Source organism: Hemitrygon akajei, chromosome 8, assembly GCF_048418815.1.
Source record: "Hemitrygon akajei chromosome 8, sHemAka1.3, whole genome shotgun sequence".
NCBI lineage: Eukaryota > Metazoa > Chordata > Chondrichthyes > Myliobatiformes > Dasyatidae > Hemitrygon > Hemitrygon akajei.
Window position 1 is genome coordinate 100,219,479 of NC_133131.1, and position 26,349 is coordinate 100,245,827.

Sequence of the window (26,349 nt, forward strand, 5' to 3'; positions counted from 1 at the left end):
CGGCTTAAAATCCGGAATCTACGGTAAATAGAAATCTGCCTGTGAGATACAAAAGATCTGTTTAAACAGGATTGTTATTTTTGCTAATTTGCTCAGGGCATTTACATTTCATTGAATGTATGAGCTCCACATTGTTATTCTTGAGAATACATCTGAAGACTAAAACCTGATTTATAAATTTAAATAAAAAGAAATCGTTGTTTTTATCCTGTATTCTGTGAATGTGCAAATCATGATGGTTTCTTAATCTGTTCTTGGTCCACCATTTGCACCTCATGGTGCAAATGACTGGTCAACAGAAGTGGTCATACTATTGAAGCCTGGACAGGTAGCCATCATGCTATCACTTTCAGAGGAATTAGAAAGAATCAATTTCAATGAATTGTATTTGTGTTTTCAGAAGTCAACATGGCCACCCAGATTTAAACACCATTTTGACAGACACTCACACTTTGTTTTCTCATGAACATTTTGACAGTCTCCATTAAATCATTAACAGAAGAAGGAGAAAGCTACTGAGAGAGTTGCCTGTCTGCTCCTTGATGTGCTTTTAAGTTGATTGATCAAGGAATAGCAGTAAGAGCATATGTGAAGATATTTGTGGATACGCTATCCAAGTTTCCAACAGAGAATTGTATTCTAGGTTGGGAGGAATGAAGAGGATTTACTGGATTAACAGGCTGTATTTTCCTTGATTGTTGCAACGACTGCCAGTCTTAGAAATCATGAATTTTAGATTTAGTTACACAAAGTATTTTTCTGAATAGTGATAGTTTTTCACCTGTAATCTAAAGGAAAGTTAAAATGCTGAATGTCTTGCATTTTGACAGCAATAGCAGAGTCTGTCCTGTGGGAAATCAAAACATTGAAGCTCACATTTCTATGTGCAAAATCTGTCAACCATTGTAATATTTCTAAAATATTTTACCAGTTTGAAATTCGTAGCGCAAGCAGTATTTTATTTTCAATGTTTAGAAATATTCTAAAGTAATCAAAGTACAGTAGATTCTGGTTAACTGGGGTCAGCCACTTAATTAGAGCAACTTTTAAATAACAAGAATTGAGAAAATAGCCAGAATTCCCTTCATTTCTTTGTGACACTGTTGTGTATTTGGGCTGTGAGACTATTGCCGAACAAATTCTAACTAATGCTAGTCACACACACTTGTGAGATCATTATATGCTACACTGTGCTTAGAGCAAATTGTTTTTTAAATGGTATCAGTTGCATGTGTTTGTGTTCAAAAAGCAGTGATTTTTGTCATTGACAGCTAGATATTTGCTGTGAGTCAATTCCGAACCGTTTTACTCACTGCAGTTTCTAGTATTCAGGCTTGGAGATGCCAGAAGTAGCTGGAAGTGAAAATGAAATGATTTCAGTTCTTCAACAAGTTAAGAACAACTTGAAGGTATCGACAGTCATCTTGAATGCTATAATGAAAATAAAGATTTGGAGGATGCAGTCATCAATATTGTATGAAAGCATTCCATTACGTAAGGGCACTAGGAGTCTGCACTGATTATGTTCATTGCATACACTGGATGAAATCCTCTTGCTAACTGTTAGGAACAAGAACAGTTTTATAGTACTCTAGTAATATTGGTAGTGTTCTACTTTGTTCTGTATTTCATTTAAGTACAAAATTTGTTACTTAATTTGTCTATCTTGTACCTTAACTATTTTCATGAAACTTTGGCTAATTGGGGCAACCACCTAATTGGGCCAAGATGTACTGGTCCTGATATATTCCAATTAATTGGAATCCACTGTACTAATTCTTTTTATATTTTGAATCAATTGTGAATGTGGACTTGCTATTTTCATCAAATTAGGGATCTCTTAGAATTTAATTAAATTTTCACCAGTCTACAGTGCATAGAATGATTTTAAGGAACAATGTTGATGGTTCTAACTCTTGAGGATTAGTATTCTGATCAAAACTACTTGCCATTTTGTTTAAATGAATATGAAAGCAAAATCTATGGTCTGCAAAATAAGCTACAATTTAATCTTGGTAATACAGTTGCAAGATTTGCCCTGTAGTTTCTATCATGCTAAGTCATGGATACCTTTTTGGTCCTTTGAGCTGATTCTGTATTTTAGTTTCATGAAAGCTAGTTTGTAGCTCTACACTTTTTTTTCCACCTTTGTTCCAAGTTTTTTCGAGAGATTGATTTTTTTTCTCCACTGTTCATGTGGGGAAAATACAATCTGTATAGTCTAGTTATACAGTTTCAAAATTTATAACTTTGATTTCCTCATCAGAGAAAATCTGTATCTGTCTTGTCAAATAATTTTAATATTACTTCTTAGATTACTTCTTAATCTTCTATTTTCAAAGTAGTAAAAGCCAAATTTAGATGAATTAACTTCATATTGGTATCAATATCATTCGATCACCGCGTGTAACGTCCCTTTTGGAGTTGAGCTTTTGAACGGCCTGTCTTACCTGAAGTTTTTGTGGTATGAGCTGAAGGGTCAGGACAGTTCCAGCGTGGCGCGTATGGACTGAATGGAGGCCGTGGAGTTGGGGCCCAAGACCAGGAATAAGCCATTGCTGGAGTGGACGGAGGCAATTCGATGCGGCGGAACTGAGACAAGGCTGAATTGAGGCGAAGCCTGGCCTGGAGAGTGAGGAAAGACCCAAAGTTTAATCAATTTAAATGCTGAGCCAAATTGGAAAGATAGCGTATGGGTTGAATCAAGACAGTGGGGCTTATACGACCTGGTCCGAGAGCAAGGAATGACCTGAGGTATGGATGATTCAAGCACTGGACCAGGTTGAAAAGGTCAGGCTGTTGGGGCCGGAGGTGAGGGATAGACCAGTTCAGCTTGCTGCTTCATGAGGTTTTCTCATCTCTTTGGTGAACCGAGGCTGTGGCTTGTAACTAATGAGTTCCCGAATCAGCTGCAGTGAAGCCTGGCTTCAATTCTGTGGACTCACCTTTGTTCTGAATGCTATTTGCTTGCTTTTATTGTTTGCACAATTTGTTTTCTCTGTCCCTGCACATTCAGTGTTTGTTGGTCATATTTTAATGGGTTCTGTTGAGTTTCTTTGTTTTGTGGCTGCCTGTAAGGAGATGAATCTCAATTGTCTTAAAAATTGATTTAAGAAAGCAACAAAATGGTGTCCTTCTGAACAAAATTTGCAAAAGATGCATTTTTAATAAAAATGTTTCTGTTTATGTCCCAACAGAAACAATCTCGCTAACATTTTCTGTTGTTTTTCCCGGTTGATTCTCTCCAAACGTCATTCTGGCAGATTGAAGCAGCTTTAAAATGGTATGGTAAGTATTGCAGGATTCCTTTTGGATCCTGTTCCCATCTCCACAGATATTACACGCTTAAAATACTGATGTTTTGAGGCTTGATTTCAACTTTTTCTGTTTATCACAGTTTAACTAATGATATCTTTAAGTTTTCTTTTAAACAATTCTGAGAAAGTGTATTTTCTGAATAGCCTTCCTAATGTTTTTCTCCTCTTACATTTTCTGTCAGAAACACTGTCAGAAAAACTTCTGATTTTTGGAGTCATCTTATTCATGGCAGAGCAGACTCCAACAGAAGGGATAACAACACAGTCTAATCCTGTACTGTGTCACCATCCCCGTTGCTGCTTGCTCCAGGGCAACTGGTGGTGTGGTTGTGGGGAAATTGATGTTGAGCCTTGATACAAAAACAGGCACTGAGAGGTTGAGCACGGTGGGGCTAATGTTCAGAGTTGAGTCTATTCCAATGCAAGGAATATTGTAGGAAAGGCAGATGAGCTTAGAGCATGGATCAGTACATGGAGTTACGCTCTTGCAGCCATTAGTGAGACTTGACTGCAGGAGGAGCAGAACTGGCAGCTCAATATTCTGGAGCTCTGTTCTTATAGATATGATAGGAGGAGAGGTGTTAAAGGGGGAGTGGTGGCATTACACATCGGGGAAAATGACACAGCAGTGCTCATCAGGACAGACTGGATGGCTCGTCTACTTGGGCTATATGGATGGAATTGAAAAATAAGAAAATAATGACCATGTCAATGGGATTATTTATTTATTTATTTAGATTTTCTTCAAGTCCAGGTACATTTATTATCAAAGTATGTATATAGTATACAACCTAGAGATTTGTCAGCTTACAGGCAGCCACAAAACAAAGAAACATAAAAGAGCTCGTTTAAGGAAAACCCCCTGCACAAGACCACTTAACACCCAGTGTGTGTATGTGTGGAGACAAACCTGGCAAACCATCAAAAGCAAACAAATGACATTAACTGCGGAGTCCCCAGCTGCAGAGTCAGATCAGTGGTTGCAGACCACAGCTGCAGTGTCACTTCAGCGCTGAAGCTCCTTGATCAAATTGCGCAAATAATTTTTTTTTTAAATAAAGAAAAACACAAGGACACATGAACTGCAGAGTCTCTGTGAGTGAGTCCCTAATTGCTAAGTGCCTTAAGCGCTGAGGCGAGTGAAGCCTCGGAACTGAAGAGTCCAGTGGCTGCAGAGCAACAGCTGCGCCGGAGGCCCAGGCTCCTTTACCGCCCGCCCGCCGGAGCAGCAAGACCAGCCTGGCCAAATGCAGACAGATGGTGCCAAACACATGGGTGTTTTCTGCTCTTGTCCTCGATGACTTTAATCTTGATCGATGCTTTAATCGGTACGGAGTGATGGGGCCGATCACGGGTTCATGTTCCACCATTAGGAATTGATGCAGCGTACACCCCTGGCGATGGCTACAGCTGCACTCTCTACTCTCATCCACCCTGAATCCCCCCTCCCCCCACCCCCCCCCCCCCCCCCCCCCCAGAAGATAGTAGAAATGCCAGGTCGTTTAATTGGCTCAAAATAATCCTTAAATGAGAAATTACAGGCTGTAATCAATCGCAGTGCAGAAGAAGTGTATTTGGAAGAGGAAGAGTGTCTAGTAGTTTTGTGAGCCGTATGCAGGATGTTGCCATTGGTCACTGGCACAATCTTGCTGGAAGCATTTGGAATTTTATTTAGAGATACAGCGCAGTAACAGTCTATTGAGCCCACGCTACCCAAATACACTCAAGTGACCAATTAACTTACTAATATACTTGTCTTTGCGATGTAGGAGGAAACCCATGCAGTTATGGGGAGAATGTACAAACTCCTTACATTCAGTGGTGGGAGTTGAATCTGTGTCGTCAGCTTACAGCAATGCTATCATGCCGCCCAAAGTTTACCTCTGACGTTCTCCCCCCCATACTGTACTATTCTCCCCCATTCCCATCAACTCCCTCCAGATTTTTACCCCTCAACCACACACTAGAGGCAATTTACAGCAGCCAATTAACCTGCACCTGTTTGGATGTGGAAGGGGAATGGAGGATTCAGAAGTAACTAATGCAATCACAGGAAGAACGTGACAATTCCACACGTGTAGTGCCAGAGGACATGATTAAACCCGGGTCTCGAGCTGTGAAGCAGTGGCTCTACGTATGTACCACTTCCCAATAGTCAACCAGATTTACAGGGCAAATTTGTAGAGAGATAGCAGACAGCTAAAAAAAAAAATAAGGTTGTGATTTAGGTCCACATATTGATTAGGAGTCCCATATTATAAAAGGACTGGGTGGGATAGAGTTTGTCAAATGTGTTCAGGAAAGTTTCTTTAATCAATACATGGAGATCCCTAGACGGAGTACAGTGCTGGATCTCCTACGAGTGCTGGAATGAGGCAGGACAGATGACAGAAGTGTGAGTATGGGAACATTTTGGATCTAGTGATTATAATTCCATTAGTTTCAAGATAAATAAAGAGAAGGATAGGACTGATCCTTGGTCTGAGATTTTAAATGGGAGAAAGGCCAATTTTGAAAGGAGCTGGCAGGTTCGGATTGGGATAATTTGTTTTCTGACAAATGGATGCTTGGTAAGTGCGAAGCCTTCGAAAGTGAAATGTTGAGGGACAGTGTTTATATGTTCCTGTTAAATAGAAAACAAGGCTAACAGGTTTGGGGAACCTTGGTTTTCAAGGGTTATTGAGGCCCTGATAAAGAAGTAAAATGAGTTGCACAGCAGATATGGGCAGCAAGGAACAAGTGAGGTGCTTGAAGAGTATAAGAAACGCAAGAGAACAGTGAGGGGAGTTAGGGCTAAATAAGGCATGGGGTTTCTCTGACAGACAAAGTGAAGGAGAACCCCACATTAAGAGCAAAAGGATATCTAGGGACAAAATTGGTCCACTTGAAGAATGGTGATCATCTAAACATAGAGTGGAAAGAAATGGGGGCGATCTTGTCTGTACATCTGGAATTTACTCAGGAGACAGACACAGAGTCCTTATAACTGAGGCAAAACAGTAATGAAGCAATGGACCGTATCTGGATTGCAGAAGAGGAGGTGCTTTTGTCTTGAGGGTATTTGCAGTGGATAAGTCTCCAGAGCCTGGCAAGATGTCCCCTCAGACCTTGTAGGAGGCTAGTGTAGAAATTGCAGGGTCCCTGGCAGCGGTATTTAAAATGTCCTTGGCCACAGGCAAGGTGCCAAGAGGCTGTAGGATAGCTGATATTCTGTTGTTCAAGAAAGTCTATTAATAAACTAGGAAATTATAGGCCAGTGAGCCTGATGTCAGTAGTGGTAAATTATTGAAGGTGTTCCAAGGGACAGGTTATATAAGTATTTGGATAGACAGGGCCTGATTAGGGAGAGTGAACATGGCTTGGTACATGGTAGGTTATGTCTAACCAATCATAAGAGTTTTTTCAATGATGTTGTTAGGAAAGTTGATGAAGGAAAGGCAGTGGATGCTTTTTACATGGATTTGAGTGTAGCTTTTGTCAAAGTCTTGCATGGGAGGCTGCTCAAGAAGGTTAAGTCACTTGGCAGTCAGGAGGAAGTGGTAAATTATATTCAATGTTGGCTTAGTGGGAGATGCCAGAGAAGGATAATGGTTGCCTCTGACTGGAGGCTTGTGACAAATAATATGCCTCAGCGATCTGTGCTGGGTGTGTTGTTTGTCACCTATGCTAATGATTTAGATAAACTGGATCAGCAAATCTATGGATGGACCCAAGATGGGGGGGCATAGTAGACAGTGAGGAAGGCTAGCAAAGGTTGCAGTAGGATCTGAACAGTGGCAGATGGAATTTAATGCAGACAAGTGTAAGGTGTTTCATTTTGGGAGTGCAAACCAGGGTAGGACTTGCACAGTGAATGGTAGGGCAATGAGGAGTGTGGTAGAACAGGGATACCTGGGAATTGAGATAAGGCCAAATTTGGAGTATTATGTGCAGTTCTGGTCACCTTCCTGTGGAAAGTTATTTGAGGAAATTTACTAGGACGTTGCTGAGCTTGAGGGCCTGAGTTATAGACAAAGACTGAATAGGATTTTTATTCCCTGAAGCATTGGCAAATGAGGGTAGATTTGATAAAGATTTACAAAATTACATCTATACATAGCATAGATGCAAGCAGGTTTTATTTTCACAGAAGCTGGATAAGCCAAGAACTAGAAGTCGTGGGTTAAGGGGAACGTGAGGGGAAAGTGGGTTTGAATGCCGTTTGGATAAATACATGGATAGGAGTGGTATAGAGGGCTGTGGTTCAGGTGTAGGTTGATGGGACTAGGCATTTCGGAAGTTTTGAGAGGAGGTGATTTCAATTAGGTTCACTCCCAGGAATAAAAGGCAGCAGTGAAAAAGAGCTTTGACCAGCAGCCTGTTTGGTGTTTGGGATTGATTAGCAAGAGCAAATTAAAGGAAGGCGGGGCAAGTGCAGCGGCCATCATTTGAGTGTACATAGTCAGGTTGGTGATCTTGAGGCTTTAGCTGTTTGAGGCTTCAGTCAGAGAAAGCAAAGGAAAGAAAAGCTCAAGTTTTTTGTTCTTCATATCTACTGAGCTAGGACAGTAGGGATGACAGGCAGGATAGTGAAATGCTCCTCTTGCAGGATGTAGGAACGCAGAGAGACCTGCGGTATCCTTGACCACTACAACTGCTAGAAGTGCGTCCAGATGTAGCTTCTAGCAATCCACATTAAGGAGTTGAAGCTGGAACTGGATAAACGCCGGTTCATTTGGGAGACTGAGGGGATGATAGATAGGACATATAGAGAGCTAGTTACACCCAAAATGCAGGACACAGGAAACTGGGTGACAGTCAGGAAGGCGAAAGGGATTAAGGGGATCCGGTATAGAATACCCCTGTGGCCATCCCCATCAACAACACATCATTTTGGATACTGTCAGTGGGGTATGACCTATCAGAGTGAAGTTGCAATGGGTGAGTCTCTGGCACTGAGTTTGTCTCTGTGACTCAGAGGGGAAGCGGGGAAAAGAGAGACAGTGTGGTGATAGGAGATTCATTTGTCAGGGGAACAGACAGGAGGTTCTGTGGGCGAGAACGAGATTCTCAGATGGCATGTTGCCTCCCAGGCGCCAGGGTTTGGAATCTCTGGCATTCTTGAGCGGGTGGCTGATCAATCAGAAGTCATGGTCCATGTCAGTACAAATGACATGGGTAGGATGAGTGACAAGGTTCTGCATTGGGAATTCAAAAGGCAGGACCTTTGGGGTTGTGATTTCAGGATTGTTAACCATGCCAGTTGCTAGTAGGCCAGAACTAGGAAAATTGTACTGATTAATACAATTACAGAGGCATGAGAGAGGAGTTGACCATAATTGATTGGAAAAGAACACTGACAGAGATGACAGCAGAGCAGCAATGGCTGGAATTTCTGGAAGCAATTTGGAAGTCACGGGATATATAATCCCAAAGAGGAAGAAGTATTCTAAAGGTGACACAATTGTGGTTAACAAGAGACATCAAAGCCAACATAAAAGCCAAAGAGAGGGTATGTAATAGAGCAAAAAATAGTGGAAAGTTAGAGGATTGGGAAGCTTTTTTAAAACAACAGAAGGCAACTAAAAAGTCATTAAGAAGGTAAATATGGAATACGAAAGTAAGCTAGCCAATAATATTAAAGGGGATACCAAAAGTTTCTTCAGATACATAAAGTGTAAAAGAGAGGCAAGAGTGGATATCATTCTGCTGGAGAGGTAGTAATGGGGGGAACAACAAGATGGTGGATTACTGAATAATTTTCATCAGTCTTCACTGTGGAAGACACTAGCAGTATGGTGGAAGTTCCAGGTGTCAAGGAAGTGTGTGAAGTTACCATAACTAGAGAGAAGGGTTTTGGGAAATAGAAAGGTCTGAAGATAGCTAAGTCACCTGGAATAGATGGTGTACACCCTGAAATTCTGAAAGAAGTGGCTGAAGAGATTGTGGAGGCATTATTAATTATCTTTAAAGAATCACTAGATTCTGGAATGGTTCTGGAAGACTGGAAAATTGCAAATGTCACTCCACTTTTCAGGAAGGGTGAGAGGCAGATGAAAGGAAAATAGGCCAGTTAGTCAGACCTCAGTGGTTGGGGAAAATGTTGAGACTTTATAAAACGTTGGTGAGGCCTCATGGAGTATTGTGGAGAGGTTTCAAAGGATGTTCATAAAAATTATTCCTGGATTGAATGGATGGTCATATGAAGAGTGATGTCTCTGGGCTTGGATTCACTAGAATTCAGAAGAATGAGGAGTGATCTAATTGAAACCTATCAAATGGTGAAAGACCTTGTTAGAGTGGATATGGAGAGGATGTTTCCTATGGTGAGAGAGTCTTAAGACCAGAGGACGCAGCCTCAGAATAGAGGGGTGTCATTTTAGAATGGAGATGAGGAATTTCTTTAGCCAGGGAGTGGTGAATCTGTGGAATTCTTTGCCGTAGGCAGCTGTGGAGACCACGTCTTTCTGTATATTTAAGGCAGAGGTTGATAGGTTCTTGTTGGGTCAGGGCATGAAGGGATTATGGGGAGAAGGCAGGATACTGGGGCTGAGAGGAAAAATGGAATCAGCCATGATGAAATGGTGGAGCAGACTCGATGGGGCACGATTGCACAGTAACTGGCTTTTCAGCCTATCTCGTCTGTACCAAAATAAAACAATTAAAACAACCATAAAACAATATTTGGTACAGAATAGATGAGCTGAAAGGCCAGTTTCCATGCAATTGTGCTCAATGACTCTATTCCAATAGCAGGCAGGTATAACTTCACAAATACATCTGATGGAGGTAGATACATTTGAGAGAAATTATTAAGGATGCGAACCAGTCTACCTGGAGGCACATAATAGTATAGACCAAAGTCAGCATGGTTTCTTCAAGGGGAAATCTTGCCCGAAAAGTCAGTTGGAATTCTTTGAGGGGAAAAAAGAACTGAGAGACTGGAAAGACAAGGGAGAGGCAGTGGATATTGTTTCCTTGGATTTTCAGAAGGCCTTTGAAAAGGTGCTGCCTACGAGGCTGCTTAACTAAATAAGAACCCATGTAATTACAGATACCGCATGGGTAGAAGATTGGCTGTTGGTGAACAGTTGTGTTGGGACCACTTTTTTCATGTTGTGTGTCAGTGACTTGGATGTTGGACGATGGCTTTGTTGCCACGTTTGCAGATGAAACAAAGATATAATGGAGGGGCAAGTATTGAAAAAGCAGGGAGTCTGCAGAAGATTGTGAGAATGGGCAAAGAAATGGCAGATGGAATGCTATGTAGGGAAGTGTATGGTCATGCACTTTGGTAGAAGGTATAAGGGCATAGATTATTTCTTAAATGGGCAAGAAAATTTAAAAATCAGAAGAACTTGGGAGTCTTTGTGTAGGATTCTCTAAAAATTAACTTGAAGGTTGAGACGATGGTAAGGAAAGCAAATGCAATTTTAGCAGTCATTTTGAGAACTAGAATATAAAAGCAAGGATGTAATGCTGAGGCTTTATTAGGCATTAGAATATTGTGAACAGCTTTGGGCTCCTTCTCTAAGATGATGTGCTGGCATTGGAGCGGGTCCAGAGGAGGTTCATGAGAATGATCCCAGGAATGAAATGGTTAACACATGACAAGTATTTGATGGTTCTGAGCCTGTACTTGCTGGAGTTTAGAAAAATATTGAAAGGTCTAGGTTGAGTGGATGTGGAGAGGATTTTTCCTATAGTGGGGTAGTCTAGGACCAGAGGACTCATTTTCAGAATAGAGGGGTCCATTTGGAACAGAGATGAGGAGGAATTTCTTTAGCTAGTTGGTGGTGAATCTGTCAAATTTATTGCCATTGACGGCTGTGGGGCTCAAGTCCGAGTATATTTAAAGCAGAGGTTGATAGGTGAGAGAGGGAGAGAGAATGAATGAATGGGAAGTACTCATATAAGTTAATTTTAGCATACTTTTATAAGATGGGCTGTAAATTCTTAAACATTTGTAAAAACATGATTTATTTTGTGGGACGTATGCAAAATATTTAATTTTGGTTTCCAAATATAATTTAATGGTTGCCTAGGCCTCTTCTGTTTTTAAAAAAGAGATATGAAAACATAATTATCATCTACATTATATTGTTAATGAATGATATTGTATCATTCAGTATTATTAGTCTTCAACCTACTAATGGAAATCCTGCTCACTTATTTAATATTACAGTCCTGAAATATCATAGTTTCAGATTTATTGTAGATTGAGTATGTAACCTTTGTGCCTTGTAATAAATGAATTGAAAAGCATTATAAAATATTGCTTATTTTTAATACAGATCAAAGTTGAGCTCTAACAAAGATAAGTTAGCAAAATATCCTTCAGTTAGTTTCTAAAGTAAACTTTTAATTGTCCAGTAAAATGAACAGAATGCCTGTAAATAATTATCTTGAATGATTTGGTGATGAAGCTGTTCTAATGACCACCTTGTTTTGGGTCTTGGTGGCAACATGTGACATATCTGACAATACTTATCATTTGAATCATAAAACAAAATCCATAACACGTCATCTATTCTTATGCATATTATTCAAACTAATACATCAGCAGTTACTTCCACATCAATCACACATGCTGTGCCCAATTCATCTTGTTTTATACTCAGTCGGCTTAGATAAAAGAAGACTGGGATTGAAGAAGTAGGCAATTTCTCTAAATGAAGGCATAAGGTTCAACATTTTGGTCTTTGACTTCATGTGATTATCTCCCGCCTAGGTAGTCTCCTTCCTGCCGGCATGAACATCCAACTCACTGACCTCCGTTGATACCCCTGCCCCCCACCCTTACCCCCATCCCTATCTATTATTTTAGTCTGGTTCTCTTTCTCTTTTCCCCCCTCACTATAATCTCTCCCTCCAGCCCTGCCTTTCTTTCTCTTTTATTTCCCATAATTCTCCACCTTCCCCCTAGCCCATTTCCCTCCAGCCTATCACTTCCCAGCTCTCTACTTTATCCCTCCCCCCACTTCTTATCCCCCCTCGACCATCCCATGTTACTTCACTCCTGATGAAGGGTTTCGGCCCAAAACTTCGTTATTACCTCCTCCCATAGATGCTGTCTGGCCTGCTGAGTTCTGCCAGCATTTTGTGTTTTTTAAGCTAAATTTATTTGGGTTTCTGATGATCACAAGAATTTCTTAGATGAAATCAATCAAGAAACTTAAAATATCAAATTGAATTTTCCAAGCTGTTGCTACTGTTACTGCATTTGCAGCATTCTGTCAGAATGCAAGGAAACTTGGTGCCATAAACAGGAAAGGCCATCACTGCTTCAAGTTCAGCAGCAAAATGTTTTTCAAGCATGAACACCATCATCTGACATGAACTTTGTAGTTTCTGAGTTTGAAAAGCCTTAATTAACTAACTTTGAAGTATTTTGCCTGAAGAGGTAGTAAAGAGCTCATACAGCATGTGGATTTATGCATTTCACTGTGGCTCAGAAATAATTCCTCATACATGTTGCCCATTGAACAATATTTCAAGACCTTGCTTGAATTTATGTTAATGGGCACCTAATGAAGAAGAGAGAAGAGGTGGTTAACATGACATTTTGAGATCGAATTGGTTTGGGATGACATGCTATGATAAGAGCTTGGAACATAGTTGATCCTCTTGGTAGACTAAGAATTCCATCTGTAGGCCAGGCATGTTCACAGCATGAAGGACGAGTCGCTGATCAGCCTGACATGTTGATGGAGAGTAAACCCGGGTGCTCTGATTCTTCCCTCCCATTTCCAGATAATTTTGCAAACAAGTGTTGTAATGGATTGGGGATTAACCAGGTTGAATCATCAGTAGAAAGATTGCAGTTGCATTTTGATGTACTGCTTTAGCCAATCTTTATTTGTGCAAAACCCTACTCACACTCGAGAGGTCTTAAGCTTGATAACTGTACTTCGAAACCATGCTTAAAAGCCTCTTCCACAGGTAGGTTGTATGTAACCATTTGAGAAGTGTCAAATGCTATGTTAACAAACAAATGACATCTAGATTAACAAAAATGAAGGAAATAAATAAATGTTTCACATCTTCTAAAGATCTTGCTTCTGAACCTTTTACAAAAATTAGGTGTTGGCTAAAACAAAAATAAAATGAATAATGAACTATTGTTTCTTTCTAGACTTGCCCATTTTTTTCTATTGGAGTAATTTTTAAAAAATCATTTTATTTCAGCTAGTTATATACATTGCATGGTCCTATAAATATTTTAGCTGCTAAAACCCTTTTCATTCTCAACAAAAAGATAGTGTTCTCATTTGCCCAATTTTTAAAATCAGAATTGCTTGATGTGAAGTTTCCCAGTTGGTTTGTCATTTTAAAATGAGAAACACCAGTGATAAACTTTAGAAGAGAAAAAAAAAATTAAGGTCTCAAGTTGCTACAAGAGATAAATCAATTTTGTGTTGAATTTATAATTACATTAAAAACAAAGGCTTTGAGTTAAACAGCACCTTAAAAAAGTCTAATATTACCAACTCTTTGAAGCAAGTATTTTATTCCTAATCTAGCAGCTTTCAGTGAATTGTATCAGTTAATTCACTGAATTTCTAGTTATTTGAAAAGTCATAGATTTTTAGATTGAGCTAGATGTAGAAGTGATGTTACCTAAGTATATTAACAAATTGTTTGTAAATTTACCTTCCAGATTCAATTTGACATGCAATATATTCTGCTACATAATTCGGCAGAGTGTTCTGTAGGCACATGAGATCCTAAGGATTAATTTAGCCATCTTTTGTGAATAAAATGAGACTCTTCGATTATATTTTGTGCAAGAGTGTAAGTGTAAATGTGCTAGTTTGGAATTGGAAACATTTAACTGTACTTTAATAAATACAATTCAGTTAGTCTTAGTTATTCTGGCATGGTTTGTGCCCAGATGGTGCTAGACTCTCAGATTTGCCAGACAATTGGATGTTATTTCAATTAATACTCTAGTACACATATAATTTTTTTTTAAAGATGTTACAGAGTGAACCTGCTAAGTTTAAAGAGAATGTGGGAAATGGTATCTGGTGAGTTTACGTGAAACAGAACCTGATGTTTTTGAAGGGATTTGGAAAAGGGGCTTTAGTGGAATTTTAGGAGTGTGCGGGAACCAGGGCCTTACATGTAAAGGGATGACATGAAGCAGTACCTGGTGAGCTAGATCCTAAGTCACCAGGATTTCCAGACAACTGGATAGTGGATCATTTGTAGTTTAAGAGTGTCTTTTTATTTTAACAGATTAGGAATATAAACTATGTGCTCTAGCTCTTTATTCTCTTCCATTGCCACATTCAAAGCTTTGGAAGAGATTTGTAAGTAAAGATACTATGGTACAGCTTTTTCGGTTGGAAAAAGCTAGCCAGTTGGCCATGGCTTTATTAAAATACCCTAGCAAATTTAAAAAAGCCTACATTGTGAATTATTGATGCAGTAGGACAATGACAAGTGTCATTGGTTACTTTGGAATTGTGTGAGAAGGGTCACTAGTGATACTCGGGATGTAGTAAATTTCCTTTGTTTTAAGATGTGCTTAAAATTACAAAATGAGTCATTGTCCTAATTTTGATTATATTTTTAATGGTACTTCTGCAATAACAAATCCAAAATTTTCCTTAAATGACCAAATTTAATATGACTCATTTTTGCAGTTATATACCTGAAAAGATAAATGTGAGAAGCTAAAATTTAACAAAAAACATTGCAGGAATAAGTCGATAGCATGCATGCAATTATTGCTTCATAAATGTGTAAATTCATTGAAACTTTTTTCATAATAACAACTGTAGAATTCCTTGAGCAATTAAAATTGAACTTGTACTCGGTTGGAAGATCAGGGTTCTATTCATTTTCTCAATCTCATTTTTTTTACATAGAAATCATTTAAAAATGTTAGATTATTAGGAAAATAATCCACTGTTATTGTATAGCACAGTGATTGTATACATCATGCTGTGGATTTATTCCTACAATGTTTTATGTTAAATTTTAGCTTCTCAGGTATGCAACTGCATGTGACAAAGAAGGAGTCATTAAATTTAATCATTTAAGTAGAATTTTGGTTTTATTATTGCAGGAGTCCACTGTTATTGTTTATGGAAGTATTGAATACAAAGATATGTAGCAGAAATAACACAGTATTGGATAGGAAGGCATATGGAACATTAGCAATTGTAATAATGATAAATTGGTAATGTCATTTTACTGCTTTTCCAGTGGGTGTTGTTTCTGTAAAATAGCATAAAACAGTATCATGGTTTCATATATTATACATTATACTAAATGCTTTTTAGTTATCTTTTGGTATATTGTGTGCTTGTAATTTATGATCTGCCTTAATGCTATGTGTGTGTGAGGTGGGAGGAGTAGGACTGAAATAATTACATTGCAATTGTCATTTATAATTGCCTTTTTAAATGCTTTGAATTACGTGTATGTTAACTCAACTCCCCCAGTTTATTTAATAATTAGCAGACTCGACTGAAAGAAAGATGAACTGTGAGAAATATGTTTTAAGGAGATTTCTAAGATGGACAAGGGAGATAGAAGAAGTTTAAAAGAAATTCAAGATAAAGGTTAAGTCACCATGATTACATTGGAAATTGATTTTTGGATTGTTTGAGGTATTTTATATCAAGAAACATCTATTTTAACCCAAAGCTGCATAGGGAGAGGAGACTGGCTCTTGTTCAGAGTAAAATGTCCTAAATGGCTTCACAAGGATGTTGAATTTGTTTAAGCCCTGTACTTCCTTTCCTTCAAGTATCTTAAGTGTCAGTTGACTACACTGTTACTGTTGGCCACAGTCAACAATATTCAGCACAATGTATATTCCTTGAAGTAATTTTGAACTGTAGTCTTTTGTAATGTTTAAAAACATGGCTATTGGTTTGCTCATTGCAGGATCCTAGCAAAAGTTGTGAGATGTGACCATATCATTTCTTGGGATGATGTTTCTTACACAGGAGTTAATAGCCTGTTATATTTCCATCCTTCGAACAGTCGTAGAATCATTGATTAAGTCGCACAGAAACAATTATTTGGACTGGTTGCTTTGTGCCTACTAAGATGCCTCCCTGAGCTGATCCTATTTGGCCTATGTGTCTCAATCTTTCTTCTTGTACCTGCATTACTACTTTCTCTTGCAGCTCAATGCCACCCTCTGTGGATAAGCTTATCTTTTAGAACCACCTTTAACTCTTTCCCTTTTCATCTTAAACCTATATCCTTCAGTTTTACTCTCCTATAGAGAAAAAGGCAGTGACCTTATGTACGGTCCTTATGATTTCATAAACCTCTACAAGGTCGCACCTTAACGATCTTTGCTGCAGTAAAATCTGTCCCAGCCTTTACAGATACTCAGGCTGTCCAGTCTCGGCCTCATCCTTGGAATTGTGCCATGGGATCCTTTTAGATCTACCAAAGATAGTGTATAGATTCTGGTATAACTTCTTAATCTTTCGGCACTAATGACAATCTTTTTTTAATGGGTTTCATCATGTTTCTTTGTTTAGTGGGTACCTGTAAGCAGATGAATCTCAAGGTTGTATATAGTATACGTACATTGATAATGAATGTTCTTTGAACTTTTAGTATTATACCTGGATTAAGTGCACCGAACATTAACCCAAAATGGAAGTAAAAAATTAACGCCAAGCCAGGGCTGACAGACTATTAATGTACATTTAAGTAGTCAATAATGAGGAAGTTGCTCAGTCCAGAATCAAAAGAAGGAAGTCACTGAGAATGTTTTTTTTTGGAGAAAGCTGGGAAAGCTTGGAAGAAGGAGTTGTGTCAGAGGAGGTGAAAGGAGTAGTAAAAGTGTGGAGCCTGAAAATGTGGGAGAAAATGGAGGAGTTACTTGGAGGAACAAACACCTTGATGAAAAGCATGGAATAATAACTTTATGGCACATAACGTTATTTAACCGTTAACATCAGTGTTACCATCATAGTAATGTGGATTGTATCTATACCTGAATGAGATGTATTCACAAAAAAAAGCTAGTTGCCAATGACTATGGAGCTAAGTTTTAGTCATAGCCAGGATGTTGATACATGAATCCACCTGAATTGATAGACAAGGTACCAGAGGTCATCTAAAGAATCATATCCCAGCAAGGAGTTAATGCTTTCATGGGGAGGGGGGGGGGTGTATTATGTACATTGCATAAGTAATTTACTCAGAAAAGCTTCAAATATATGACTTGTTAAATTCATACTGTAATTTGTGATTTATACATATTTGTAATTTTTTTGTTATTTCTAAGTGGTAAACAAGAAGTATGGAAATTTTAGATTTGGAAAATCAGAATTTAGGACATTTTATTGGATTTTAAAAATGTATGCTTTGTAATATCTGGGGTGTATTTCCCTTTATTTATTTTGATACAGCATGGAATAGGCCCTTCTGTGCCACCCAGCAATCCCCCGATTTAATCCCTCACCAAATTGGTCATTGTAGTGTCTTGGGACTATGGGAGGAAACCGGAGCACCTGGAGGAAACCCACATGGTCACCGGGAGAACATACAAACTCCTTGTAGACAATGGTGGGAATTGAACCGGGGTCACCTGTATTATAAAGCATTGTACAAACCACTACACAACCCTGCTACCCCATCATGTAGTCAGATTTGTCTTGGCTTTGTTTATTTAATGTAAAAAATATGTAGCAAAACTAATGATGAATACATTTTTGATTCTAGTCAACAAAGTTGAAGGATTTACTAAAGATGTATATCTAGTTCCTATGGAGATGAGATCTGTGGAAGATCATCTTAACGAATTGAAGATAAATAAGGCTGTGATAGGTATGTATGTATACCATTAGACCATTATTGCACTGAATTCCTGCTTATACTAATTGATAAATAGAAGAAATTTGAAGAAACAAGATTCTTCCTCTTCATTTTTCGACTTTAGTTTATAAGCTACTCAGTTTGTCTTATTGGTGGACATCTCATTTGATGGAAAATTTTAACCCAATCTGACACTGTATTTTTTCATTTAATTTCAGATTTTAGAATTCAAAAATAAATTCTATTCAATCATGGGCCATCTGTCAATTTGCAATAATCAATTATCATTGAAAATATTTAATGAAGCATTTACTGATGAAATTGAATTCCTTAATAACATTGAAAGAAAATTGCATAACATGTGCAATATATTTGACTTATTTTTATATTTGGTTCCTGGGTGAATGGAAAAGTACGTATCAGTCATTTTAAATCTTCCACGTACAGTGCGCCATCTGATGGAGAAGCATGGAGAAGCATGTAGAAGTTAACCTGTAGAAGTCTACTTAATGAAAAAGGCATTAGCAATTTCAAGATTTTGAAACAATTGGAAGTGCTAATGGTTCTGTGTAGAATTAGTAGCATTTGCCAGTCTTCTCTTTCCCATGCATGTGTCAAGAAATTTGGTATTCTGGCTTTATAGTGTTATTTTCTTGATGAATTCAGAAGTCAATTTTCTCACCGTGTTCATTGTTGCTACCTTGTAGAGACCAACAGTTGAGTACAAGTAGGTTGAATTTTCCAGCCAATATGTTGGGGGATCTGCTGGCTGAGCATGCAAATGATTAGTGGAGGTAAAGAAAAAGCAAGCATGTTCAGTAGAATCAAAGTGAGCAGCTCAGCAAAAGGCAAGTTCATGGTAATCCACCTTTGTTTTTTAGTACCATATACAGACATGGTGTTGTACAGCATGGAAACATATTGTTCAATTCACCGCTTCTTTGCTGATCATCATGCCGATCTATACTAATCCCATTTGGTTTCGTTAATTCCGTGTTCCTCTATGCCATGCTCACTTATGTAGCTCTGTAGATGTCTCTTAAATGTTGTTACTGTTCCTGTCTCCATCACCTCCTCTGGTAGCTTGTTCCAAGTATTCATTGTATGAAAAAATTTCCCCTCTTTATTTTAAACTTCCCTCCTCTCATCTTAAACCTCTGCCCAGTAGTTTTAGATACCCCTACCATGGAAAAAAATACTTTGACTATCTGTCTCTTGTAACGTCTATCCTGTCACCTATCAGTCTCCTTTGTTTCAAGGGAAACAGTTTCAGCCTATCTAATCTTTCCTAATAACTCAAGCTTTCCAATCTAGGCAATATCCTTCAATCTTTTCTGTGACCCCCTCAATCTTAATCACATCTTTTCTGCAGTCATAACTTCACATAGTATACTTGAGTATGATTGAACTAACATTTTGTACAATTATAATATGACATCCCAACTCTTGTACCAAACACCCCAGCCATATGCCTCCTTCACCACCCAGTCTAACTTTGTTTCTACTTTCAAGGAATCATGTATTTGTATCTGAAGGTGTTTCTGATCAATAGTACTCCCGGGACCCTGCCATTCACTGTGAAAGTTCTGTTTTGGTTTACCTTCCCAAAATGCATCACTTTGCAGACATATGATTTCTTTTTCCTGACTGGACTCTTGTCAACCAAGGTTCTCTGATCTTGCCAGTCTTGCCCTTCCGTAATGAGATTATGCTGGCCCTGTCTCACTTGGCAATTATTGCTTTACCAGCAAACAGCTATTGAAATTAGGCTTTTCAGTTTGGGTCTTTAATTTGTGAATGAGTTATAAGTTTCTCCATGATTATCTGAAAACCAATAGAATTATGGTTATTGGACCCAAAGTGCATGTTAGCTGACACATTAAATACTAGCCCAGCCTCATTTCCCAAGGGAAGGTTGAGTGTAAGCTTTTCTGCATTAGCGCAATATATGTATTGCTTCAGAAAACTTCCATTCACATACCTTATTAAATTTTACCCAGTTTGATCTCTTAGCAGCAACCATTCACAGTCAGAATTAGGGAAGTTAAAATCACCAGCTACATAACATTATTCCTATCCCTATCTATGATTTCCATTTGTTTATAATATGCACACTCCTAATGCCAGCTGACTATTGTGTGACCTCTGGTATAATGCCATCAAAGTGATCACCGTTTTTTATTTCTTAAGTTCTACCCATTGGATCTTGTTCGACGTTCATCATGGGATGTTATCTCTTTCATACTGCAATGATAAGACCATAAGACATAGGTACAGAATTAGGCCATTTGGCCCATTGAGTCTGCTCTGCCACTCCATTATCCCTGTTAACCCCATTCTCTTGTCATCTTCCAATAACATGGCCTGCATGGCTATCTGGGACAATGGATCAATGAATTCCACAGATTTACCACTCTCTGGTTAGAGAAAGTTTTGCTCATCTCTTCTAAATGGATACTGTGGTTTCTAGTCCTAGACTCCCTCATTTTAGGAAATATACTATCCACATCCACTGTATCCAGACCTTTGAATATTCGATAGGTTTCAGTGAGATTCCCCCCATCCCTACAGTTCTTCTAAACTCCAGCAAGTACAGGCCCAGAGCCAGCAAGCATTTCTCCTATGTTAACCCTTTCCTTCCTGGGATCATTCTCGTGAACCTCCTCCGGACTCTCTCCAGTGCCAGCACATTTTTTCTTAGATAAGGGGTTCAAGACTGCTCACAATACTCCAAGTAAGGTCTGACCATTGCCTTATAAAGCTTCACCCATTACATCCTTGCTTTTGTATTCTAGTCGTCTTGAAATTAATGCTATTAGTTCCTTACCACCAACTCAACCTGCAAGTTAACCTTTAGGGAATCCTTCAAGAGGACTACCAAGTCCCTTTACACCTCTGATTTTTGAATTTTCTCTGCATTTAGAAAATAGTCCACACCTTTATTCCTTCAATTTAAGTGCATGACAATGCACTTATATATATTATATTTGATCTGCCACTTCTCTGCCCATTCCGTTAACCTGTCTAAATCCTTTGGCAGCAACCTGATTCCTCAACGCTGTCTGCCTCTCCGCCTATCTTAGTATCATCTGCAAGCTTGGCCATAAAGCTATCAGTTCCTTCATCCAAATCATTGACATACAATGTGAAAAGAAGTGGTCCCAACACCAACCCCTGCGGCACACCACTAGTCACTGGCAGCCAACCAGAGAAGGACCCCTTTATTCCCACTCGTTCCTTTTTGTAATACCATGGGCTCTTTGTTTTTGCCTATATTTTTCAGGTGAGATTTCCCCTTTAGAAAACCATGCTAACTTTGGCCTATTTTATCATGTACCCCCAGGTGTCTTGAAAACTCATCCTTAATAATGGGCTCCAACATCTTTCCAACCAGTGAAGTCAGGCTAAGTGGCCGATATTTTCCTTTCTTCTACCTCTTCCTTCTTAAAGAATGGAGTGACATTTGAACATTTCCAGTCCTCAGGAAGCATTTCAGAATCTAGTGAAATTCATTACTAATGCCTCCATAGTCTCTTCAGCTACCTCTTTCAGACTCTGGAGTATAGCCCATCTTGTCCAGGTGACTTATCTACGTTCAAGCTTTTCAATTCTCATGCACCTTCTTGTTAGTAAAGGTAATGACACTCACTTCTGCCCCCTAACATTTCTGGTATGGTTCTAATGTCTTCCATAGTGAAGACTGACACAAAATACTTGTAAGTTCGTCTGCCTTTCTTTGTCCCTTATTACTATCTCTTCAGTGTCATTTTCTAGAGGTCTGATATCCACACTCGCTGTCTTATTTACTCCTTGTATATCTGAAAAAGCATTTTTTATATCATTGGCTAGCTTCCCTTCATATTTCATCTTTTCTGTATGGCTTTTTTAGTTGCCTTCTGTTGGTTTATAAAAACTTCCCAATTCTTTACCTTCTCATTCGCTTTTCCTTTATTATATAACCCCTCTTTTGCTTTTATGCTGTCTTCAACTTTATTTGTCAGCTACGGTTGCCTCATCCTCCTTTTAGAATACTTTTTAATCTTTGGGATATATCTATCCTGCGTCATCCAAATTGTCCTCAGAAACTTCAGCCACTGAGGTTCTGCTGTCATTCCCGCCAGTGTCCCCTTCCGATCAATTTTGGCCAGCTCCCCTCTCATGCATCTCTAATTCCTTTTACTTCACTATAGTACTGATAAATATGATCTTAGCCCGCTGACAAGAAGTTGAAAGCTCCTAAGCTCTGTTTAATCGTTTCTCTGCATCACCAACGAATGACCTCTCATACTGATTTCAGCCCACCAACTGATGCTTTCCCTAATCAATAGTGCAACCTCCCATCCTTTCTTTTCTTCACCTGTGTCATGCTGGAAGCTTTGGTACCTCAGACTAAAGAACTATCAGGGCTGCCCTATCCTCAACGCAGATTCCCCAATCTTGCCAGTGTTCCCTTCGCTAATGGGAAAATCTGCTCTGAAGTTCCTCCAGTTTCGCTTCTGAAAGTCTCCCAGAATCAGGTTTAAAATAGAAAATTTTGGAAATAAAGTGCAGGTCAGACAACATAAGTAGAGAGAAAATAAACTTTTACCAGGCTGATGACAAGTTCTGATGAAAGGTTATAAGAATTACTCTCTGGTCTGAGTATTTTCAATGTGTTCTATTTTTGAAAGTTGAAAATTGGTAAATCAGTTTTCATATTTGGCATGCAGTGACACCATGGCTTTTATACTTGGTAATAAATTGATAGTAGAGGAGTCGGCCAAAATTAAGATTTTTTTCATGAAAGTGAAAAAGAAGATTGATCTCAGCTTGGCTGCTTGTTTGAATGTTTATTCGCTGAGCCTGGAGGTTAGGTTACAAGCATTTTGTCACCAGTCGAGGTGACAGCATCAGTGTACAATTGAGTGTTGTTTCTGTCGAGTGCTTGCGTTTATATTGGTCCGACTTGTTGTTCTGATTGGTTCTCTGTGGCACTGCCGCTGGTCTCCACTTCGTCCCAGCCAACTGGATGGCCGAGAGATCTCCACCAGCCCATATCCCTTGGTCATTGTGAGTGTTGGTTCTTTGGGTGTCCATGGCTCACCCCTAGGCTCCAAATCCCACAGATGAAATGGATAGCTTCGTAAATTGCGTCCATTTCAATATGCTTGTTAATAAAGTCTTCCATTGAGAACAAAGTTTCTAAGAACTCTGCTTTGCCAGGATTTTTATAGTTTTCCAGCTGAACTTGTATCCTCCTTGGTCTTCATGTACTGAGATGAGTGATAGAGGATTGTTGTTTATTGGCTAGCTGATGTTTATGTACTCTTGTGTGTATTTTTCTCCCTGTCTGTCCTACATAGTGGACACAATTTACGGACCTATGTGTCTGCCGGATTGGGGCTGAGGGGTGAGTTACGGACACCCGAGGACCCCATGCTCATAATGACCAATAGCCAGGGATGTAGGCCATCTGAGATTACTCAGCTATCTGGTTGGCCAGGATCCAGTAGGGGCTAGTGGCCAGCGTGACCACCAACCAATCAGAACAGGAAGGTGGACCAATATAAATGTGAACACTTGGCAGAAACAACACAACTGCGTACTGATGATGTCACCTCAACTGGTGATAAAATGGTTGCGACCTAACCTCTAGGCTCAGCAAACGACCCTGCGAATAATTTTTTTGTGTCATTGGTGAGCAAAGCTTGGCTCTGTGAAATTACCTAGCTGGTCATGTCTGCATCTGTGAAGAGAAAGATGTGGCATGATATTTGAATGTGTACATTTGAATGATAATTTGGATGTGTGATCGCCCTATTTATGATAAATAACTGTTATGACAAAGATAATTTCATTTTTGGGAACAAAAAATATTTCAAACGTTGAAAAAATACTAGTGTAAGTAATACTATTAGTAGTGTAATGCCTCTTATGTGTGAGTTTTGTCTCCCTGCTTTCAGTTGTTACAGCTTAAGTTCCAGTGGATAAAATATTCTATTTTAGATGGAGATATTAATCCTTTGTATTAAGAAAATGATCTAAATAATTTTATATTACATTAAATATTCAAATTATATTTACATAATGTTATTTCAAAGCAGCGAAATGATGACATTAAGGTAAGTCTGTGGAGATCATTGTCTGAAGCTTATTTTAAATCTATAGGTCTTGAATATGTGGTTGAATATCGTTATGGCCAAAAGAAAAATCCAAAGATTTTCTGTAAACTCTGCAATTTTAAATCAGAAATTGCCTTGTTTCTTCTCCATATCCTTGGATCTAAACACATGGAAACATATCTGGCAAGTATACATAAGCACTAAATTGATTATTTAGTATATATTAAAAAATGTGGTGTAATTGCTGCAATTATGTTGAATTATAGTTAAAAACACTTAACAATTTGAAATGGTTTCATCACAACTACTTGCTCAATTGGCTATGTAAAGATTAAATATCTGTGATCTGCTACTGGAAATGATTTTAAATTTTCCTGTTAATTTTATTTTAGAAATGCCAAGGAGTACATATTTAACTGAAAACAGTAACATCAAGTCTCCAAAAGTTTCTTGCGTGTGCTCTAATTTACAATATGTTTTATTCACTCACTGTCCCTGTTTTCAGTATAGCTATCCTTAATATTAAAATGCTTGTCCTTGTTTTCAAATCCCATCATTGCATCAGTTTTCCTGGCCTACCCTGCAGTATAACAACGCTTTGTGATCTTTCTGCTCCTTGAAGCAGAAAGTGATCTCTGGCCTGTGCATTGTCAGTTTTCACTGCGCCAGCATGCATATCAATGGCATTCACATTCCTTGAAATCCACTCCTCCCTATCATTTTTAATTGCATACTTTGACCAAAGTTGTGTAGCTGATGTCAAATTCTAATTATGCCCTTGAAAAGCTATTTGAATGATGACAACAAGGTTAAAGGTAAGCTGTGCAACATATTATTTGCCGAATCCAATAGTGTCAGTGGTTTTATAAAGAATAGTGCATTGTATTCAGCAGCTTGAGGAGCAACATCTGGACTGTAAAGAACTTCCATAGGATGATATTTGATAATCTAATTTTTCTTTCCAGTGCAAGCATTATCCAAGTAGCCTCAATGTCAGGAAAGCAGGAACAGTTTCTAAATGGAAAGTACATGTCAACAAAAAAGCACTGCAAATTGAAAGAAAGTATGGAAGAGGGCAAGTAACTGTAAGTAAAGAGATACTTGCTGATCAGTTAACCACATGTCAGTCCAATCACATACAAGTGTAAGTGTTTATTCTAACAAATTTATACGGGAAAAATTTTTGAGCGTTCCCAGACCCAAAAAATAGCCTACCAAATCAAACCAAATAACACATAAAACCTAAAATAACACGAGCATATAGTAAAAACAGGAATGATATGATAAATATACAGCCTATATAAAGTAGAAATATTGTATGTACGGTGTAGTTTCACTTATCAAAATCAGGGAAAATAACGAGCCAAAATCGATCTGGAGGGAAAAAAATCAGCACGTACACACGAGTACGCACACAACTGCCCACACAAGGCTTCACGGTCATGGTAGTCTTTCTTGGGTTAAACGCATGTATAAAGCGGGCATCTTTTTTTCGTAAAAGTGAAAATCCTCTTTGGTTAGCGAAAACAGGTACTAATGTAGGTCTTTCGTAACAGCAAGCTGTCGTAAAGCGAACGTTCGAAAAACGGGGGCTACCTGTACATAGTCCATAGCTTCCAGAAATTGGCTGAATAGGTTGATAGGGTTGTAAAGGCATTGTAGCGCCTTTATTAGTTGAGATACTGAGTTCTGGAGTTGGTGAGTTATATGGGAGCTTTATAAATATCTGGTTAGAAACCATTGCATTCACTTCTGTTGACTGCATTGTACATGGGGTGTGGAAGCTTTGAGAGGATGCAGAAGAGATTTGCCAGGATGTTGCCTGGATCAGAGAGCAGGTGCTCTAAGGGGAATGCTGGATAAACTAATGAAGACAAATTGATAGAATTGTGTACTCTGTTTTAAGACGATTAATGCACAAGGCACAAGGCAGGAGCATGTTCTAAATCACTTAAAACAACAGCACCCTCAGAATATCTACATTCAACTATGAACATAGAATGTAGAAGGCATAAATTGATAAGTTTATGAGAGGGTTGCCCCAAGGAAGACGTGCATTTAAGGTGAGGGGAAAAAGTTCAGAGGTGATATGCAGGACAAGCTATTTTACACATCTTGATGGATGTCTGGAATTTGCTGCTGGGGTGGTGGTG

The 26,349-nt window shown here is 38.7% G+C and overlaps 1 protein-coding gene across 4 annotated transcripts in view; it reads left to right on the forward strand.

Moving 5' to 3' along the window:
• The window catches only part of LOC140732103 (uncharacterized), a 106,434-nt gene that overhangs the window by 15,636 nt on the left and 64,449 nt on the right, over window positions 1-26,349 (forward strand). For all 4 annotated transcript variants that reach the window (XM_073054256.1, XM_073054258.1, XM_073054259.1 and 1 more), the window contains exons 4-7: window positions 3,264-3,288; window positions 18,003-18,107; window positions 24,243-24,379; window positions 25,162-25,281. In XM_073054256.1, the coding sequence (XP_072910357.1) occupies window positions 3,264-3,288; window positions 18,003-18,107; window positions 24,243-24,379; window positions 25,162-25,281 (387 nt within the window). The remainder of the gene's footprint in view (window positions 1-3,263; window positions 3,289-18,002; window positions 18,108-24,242; window positions 24,380-25,161; window positions 25,282-26,349) is intronic.